Source organism: Balaenoptera acutorostrata, chromosome 18 (assembly GCF_949987535.1).
Source record: "Balaenoptera acutorostrata chromosome 18, mBalAcu1.1, whole genome shotgun sequence".
In the NCBI taxonomy this organism is placed as follows: Eukaryota; Metazoa; Chordata; class Mammalia; order Artiodactyla; family Balaenopteridae; genus Balaenoptera; species Balaenoptera acutorostrata.
Genome location: NC_080081.1, coordinates 56846195 through 56852436, shown reverse-complemented (window position 1 = coordinate 56852436; position 6242 = coordinate 56846195). Strand labels below are relative to the sequence as shown.

At 38.9% G+C, this 6242-nt stretch overlaps 1 protein-coding gene across 1 annotated transcript; it reads right to left on the bottom strand.

Moving 5' to 3' along the window:
* Positions 1 to 273: 273 nt before the first annotated feature.
* FAM216B (family with sequence similarity 216 member B) lies at positions 274 to 5542 on the bottom strand. The gene is made up of 4 exons (XM_007187053.1): positions 5538 to 5542; positions 4518 to 4629; positions 2199 to 2319; positions 274 to 491 (listed from the first exon to the last, which is right to left on the bottom strand). Exons 1-4 carry the CDS (start codon positions 5540 to 5542, stop codon positions 274 to 276), a joined length of 456 nt encoding a protein of 151 aa, XP_007187115.1.
* Between the last annotated feature and the right edge of the window lie 700 nt (positions 5543 to 6242).

The window sequence follows — 6242 nt, the reverse complement described above, 5'->3', positions numbered from 1 at the left end:
CTAATTCAAAGGAAGAGTTTACTTTGAAAGCTTCAAAAGTCATTTTACTCTACAGATTATATATAGAATGAGAGGCTTGCTGACTCTTAGCTCCCATTGCTCTTAAACCACTCAACTTGTTCTTGCTGGTTTGCTGGTAAAATGTATGTGAATTGGAGAGGTTATTTCTAGGTATGGTGTTTTTATTAGATGTTACTCTTTTATTCATTCTTATTCAACAAATATGCACTAAATACTCACTAGATGCCAGGGGTATATGGGTGAACCACCTGTTCAGAGCTTGTGCAAAGCCTTGGTCCTGAGGGATCGGAGCCCTATGCTTTGGGCCCTGAGTGGAACCACAAACACAGGCAGTGCTGAGGGCCGTGTTCTTGTCCCGCCTGAGGCTCTCTGGGAGACGGTTCTATGACAACCTGCCTTGGCTGAGGCTCTTTTGGTTGAATCTCTAAGTATGGCAGCACAAGCCAAGGCCTCCTGTTGAGTAATATAGCCTGGAGGGAAGAAATGAGATAAACCTCACAGTCAACAGTTTTACAAAACAAACAGTTCTGCAAATATCCACATATGCACAAAATTCCTTCTACTTTGCAGGGTAGAAACAATTATGTTTAGCACACTCAGATTGTATACTTTTTCAGGATATGAAGTATATTTTTCTTCTGCTGCATTTCTCATTTAATAAGTTAATAAATAGTCATTGATTAACACAACAAATTATTTGGAGAGGAACTTGAGCCATGTGGAATCTTCACATGAATTGCTTATCTTCAATATCAAAACTTTCTTCAAATAGAAACAGATATATTCAATCTCTCTCTGTTTTTAAAGTGTAGTCTGCAGACCACGCACTACAGAATCATTTGGCTGAGGCCACATTAATAATGCTTTTTAAAAATGCAGATTTCTGACTCTATTCCAAAGAACTTCTGAGTCAGAAACAGAGAGTTAGGCTTGGAAGTCTGTATTTTAATAACATAGACAGGTGGGTTTTACGTGCTCTAAATGTTGCATATCTCTGTTTCTGGTTTTATTGGCCTCTATGCAATTTTACTCTACAAACAAAGCTACCAGATGATGCCTCTGTAACCCTTCAGGACAAGCATGGGGACCAGGCTAAACCCTGGCTCTGCCATTTACTAGTTGCATGACCCTGGTCAAGTTATTTAACTTACTCATGTCTCAATTTCCATCTCTGTAAAATGTGGGTTATAAAGGCACCATGTAGAGGTGTTTGAGTTTTAAATAAGACAATACATGTAGAGCACCTTGAACTATGCCTGGCACGTAGGAAGCCCTAATAAAAGGTAGCTATTGTTGTTATTGTTCTTGATATTAAATCATTTGCAAAAACCATGTTTTCCTTTTGTGCAAATACAGGAACAATACTAATAAGGTAGATGTGCTAATGCCAAGTGAGTGTATACAGAAGAAAGGACCTGTTGTAGTTAGAAGAGTGTAATAAGGGGGAACTGGAGACTGAAAACATCTCCTGGAAGGAAAGAGATTTAATAATAACTACACCTTTCTGTAGGTTGTTGCTTATGGTCTGTGAAAGTTTTTCACAACCATTCTTTCATTTATGGTTCATAAAATCCCATGAGGTTGGTGGAAGAAGAGAGATGGCAGAGTATGGGGTGAAGGTGCATGGTCTTTGGGGTGATGGTCCTAACTGACATTTACTCTCTGTATGATCTTCTTCAAGTCACATAACCTGTCTGAGCTGCAGTTTCCCACAATAGTAAAGTGGGGGAGAAAATGAAATATTCTATGTAGAGCTCATAGCACAATGTTGGAAACATGGTAAATACTCAATAAATATAAATATTATTGCTGTGAGTCAAACAAGCCTTTGAGTCTGCACAACCAGCAATGGACTGAGCTGTGGTTTGAGCCTGGACCATCTGCCTAAGCCCATTGCCAGTTCTGCTAGATCAAGTTCTTGCAAATCTCAGAGAGCTGTTGACATTTTATAACAAACCATACTCCAATTTCTTTAAGTCCTCTTAATTTCCCCATAAAAGCTTGCTTTTTATTGTCAGAGATAATCATTTTTAAATTGACCTGCCAACCATGCTGATAAAATATCAGGCTGACAGAGGCCATTCTACTTGAATTATTTATCTGGAAACTTGACTTCTAGCTGCAACATACGAGTCCCTTCCTGAGATGCCTGGTTCAGGTCAGGTAGTTAAACTCACCAAGCAGCTGCTGTTGCTGAAGGCCGTGAACATAGCAGGTCTGCAGGGCCACCAACTGGGCCCTGGGATTGTAAATCCTCATGATGCTGTAAAAGTAGCGCTGCTGCCCTTGGGTTAGGTCCTGTCAGAGCAGAGCAGGTGATTTTGATGAGTCGGTGGAATTTGATAGGATTAGAGTGTGATGTATTCAAAGCTGACTTCCACAGAAGTAAGATGCTTCTCTCTCTCTCTCTCTCTCACCTCCCTTAGTTTACTTAAACAGTCTTCCACTGACATGTGTAGTGGTGAAAATGAGTTAAAAGAAGATTCTAGGTAAGTAGGTCAAAGTATTGGGCTGAGGGAGATCCAAGGATTTTCAATATCTGATAACTGTACTGATCTATTATACACCTTTTTGAAGAAGGTAAGCTATGAGAATCTACACAGGGCCTGAAGTGTGCCAGGCTCTGGAGGGTAAAAGAGAACTTTCCACTGAGAGTTCTCAGTGAGCGGGGGAGAGAGCTAGGTAGATAAGTAGATGGGTAATGTGATAAGGGTGCAAGGTCATTAGTGAAAAGGTGCTATGAAAACAGAGAAGGAAAACAAGCTCTGTGTTAGCAGTCAAGGAAGATTCCTGAAAGAGATGACCAACACGTCTGAGTCTTCCAGGTGAGGAGGGATTCCCTAAAGGGACTAGAATACTGGTTCTCAAAGGGCATCAGCATCACCTAGGAATTTGTTAGAAATGCAGATTCTCAGGTCTCACCCCAGACCTACAGAATCAGAAACTCTTGGGGGTGGGGCCCAGCCCTCTGGTACCCTCCAGGCGCTTTTGATACACGCACAGTAAAATTTGGGAACCACTGGGCTAGAAGGAAAAGAAAGGCTGATTAGAGGGAGAAAGTGGTACAGATTTTCTAATGGGACACAAAATATCTGAATATATTGGGAACTAGACTTTCGGCATTTTTTTAAACTTTAATCAGCATATAGAGTCTAAGCTGGCAAAGCCTCTAGAGTAAGTAAGGCAGGGGAAGATCATGGAAGCCTTTTCTACTATACTAAGAGTTTAAAGATTACCTTTTATATGAGGAACGTTGGTCTTTATTTAAAGCAGTGGTTATCAACACAAGTGATTTTGACCCTGAAGGGACGTGCAGCAATGTCTGGAGAAATTTTTGGTCGTGACAAATGGTGGGAGGGAGGATGGATGCCACTGGCATTCAGTTGGGGAGAGGCCAGGGAGGCTGCTGAATAGACTACGGAGCATGAGACAGCCTCCCAGTTCCCTGCAACCAAGAATTACTCAGCCCCAAATGCCATTCTTTAAGCTGACCAGATCTGCATTTTACAAAGATCGCGGTGGCCCTGCTGTGGACAATGGCCTCAAGGGAAGACAGACCACTGGTAGGGAGACCATTTAGGAAGCTACCATCTAGTGCTAGGGAGGAACAAGAAGGGCTGGACTACAATTACTTTTATATACCTGATATACCATAAGTGCTCAGTATATTGAGATGGGGAAACAGAGATAGTGGCATCAACATTTTAGAAAAATCAAGAAAAAATAAGTTCCCCTTAGGCTAAAAAATTCAAAACAATGACAGAATTTCAAAACTAGTTGATAACCATGTAATACAAGCTAAACTTAAGATAAATACATATAAGCTAAGTGAATTTTATCTGCTAGAAATTTTGTGTGAAGTTGACATCTGTGAGTCAGATTTTTTTGGCATCTAGAGACCTTAAACTTGATACTAAAAATATGTTCAGAGGGAAAGTAGCTGAGCCAAGTACTTCGCACTTTGAGACATCATTTTAGCTTTACAGTTTCTGAATTAGATGTTTTAAAAGATAATATATTTGAAGAAGAGAATAGATCCCTAAGTAAGACTTTTCAAATGATTGAGAACAATATAACAGGAAAATTGCAAGCCATTTCAAGAGCAAAGCTCCAAAGTGCAATGGGAGTTTCCATTATGTAAGATAAAGCTTTAAAATTTATGGTTTTATTTTACAAGGGGAAAAAAATGCCTAGTTCTCTTCCTTAGTAGAACTCTCAACTTCCTAAATGAGTAGTAACAGATAACATTTTTAATATTCTTACTGTGTTGCTTAGCCTTCCTTGAGGAGAAGGAAGAGCTCCTGAAGTGGGATAGGTGTAGAATTAGATCATCCAAGTGCTCATTCATTCTCTCACACACGTGGTCGACATGCACCGAGGGCCTCTGTTGGGCCCAATGTTTTCCCTAATGCGGGGTAAACAAAGAGCCAAGAAACCCTCAACCCTTGAAGAAGAGACAGAGAAGGTCCCTCCATCTGTGAATAATATGCTTGTACCTTCAGCAGTGAAGTATCAGAGACAGAGTGAGGGACTCGAATGCAAGGAATCTGTGGAACATTCCGTAGCTTTTGTTGTCTTTTCTGTTTTCCTCCCACCTTCATCCTGTACCTCCAAGGAACAACAAAGCATAACATAAAATTTCATTTTGTTCAACCAATTTTGGGGATGTGCCTAAGTAAGTAAGCAGGCAAACAAGTAAATAAATAAACAAATAGATAAATATTATTTATTTCAAGGGATAAGACATTTTCTCAAGTGTTTCCATGGAATTAGACCTCACCAGACTTCTTAGTTCTCCACTTTTCCCAATTCTTACCCCTTACTTACCAAAGGAATAATTCAGAGCCCTTTGTCTTTCTGCTTCACTCTGCCTTTGGAACAGGTGGGTTGTAGAACCACACCAGGTCATAACAGTTATTTCTTGATAATTTTAAATAATAATTATTGCTTCATCTGATTCTAAAAGTAATATATGTCATTTTTGAAAATTTGGAAAAATTTAAAAATTGAAGAGGAAATAAGATCATCCATAATTTAACAGTGCATAGCTATTGTTGGCATTTGATTGATTCCATTTTATAATTTTTTTCCCGTGTACATTGTGTGTGATTTTAGAACAGGGAGATCATTCTCTATGTGTTATGCACCTTCCCAGAACATTAAATATCCTTTGAAAATATGATTTATCTTGGCAGTATAGTATATCTTTACATCACGCTCCATTTCTTGCACATTCAGATTTGCAATTTTCCAACCTTGTACTATAAAAGAAGCTATTAAATCTAGCCATGCTTCTAACCTGACAAAGATACAGAATGAAGGAGCCACATCTGCTATGAGTAAGTCTCATTTCCTTTCCATGTAATTTAGGGTTTAGAATCTGAGGTGTATAGCATAATTTAGAAATTAACAATCAAGGAAGAATGGACATATTGGAATAGGGTTGCTAAGGCAGAGTGGAAACCCCTAACATTTTCTCCTCTGCTCACTCCTTTGCCCTTGTCAACAACGCCTACCTCATCGGGTTGTTTGATTACCTGAGAGGTTTTTAAATTTTTATTTTATTGAAATATAGTTGGTTTACAATGTGTTAATTTTTGCAGTGCAGCAAAGTGATTCAGTTATACATATATATACATTCTTTTCCATTATGGTTTATCCCAGGGTATTAAATATAGTTCCCTGTGCTATACAGTAGGACCTTGTTGTTTATCCATTCTATATATAATATTATTAACTGAGATTTGAATACAGAATGATCTCATTAGGCCAGTTCCTCTTCTCTCCTCTACCCTATTGAATGCGCTTAAGAAGGATTTTAATGCGTGAGAAAACTCTGGTTCTGAGTTCACAGAGCTAATTGCTCAGATCTTCCAGAAGAGAAATTTATTAGGAAAACATCAGTCAGCATCTTTGTGTGTCTTGTTTCCATGATATAAACTTATAAATTAAACTATAAATACTGCTTTCCTTCAATGTGCACTCCAGAAACCATAGCAACCAAGATATACTCTTTTAATATTGTCCATGATAGAAGCCTGCACTCTATCCTGTAATCAAATCATCTCAGTATCCCTCTTCCCATTTTCCAGATCTGTAGAGCAGAACATAAATATTCTTCAAAGCTGGGAAGATTTCTTCTCTCCTCAAATAGCATAAGGAAATGACGGACGATCTTTCTTGGGGCAACAATTCATGTGTGATTTTCTTGGACTGTTGCT

What these genes read in the sequence shown, in the direction of transcription:
- FAM216B (XM_007187053.1), bottom strand. An exon ending in CTGATACTTCACTGCTGAAG is followed by an intron (nt 2,320 to 4,517) that starts GTACAAGCATAT and finishes CTGCTCTGACAG; the next exon opens with GACCTAACCCAAGGGCAGCA. An exon ending in TCAGCAACAGCAGCTGCTTG is followed by an intron (nt 492 to 2,198) that starts GTGAGTTTAACT and finishes TCTTCCCTCCAG; the next exon opens with GCTATATTACTCAACAGGAG.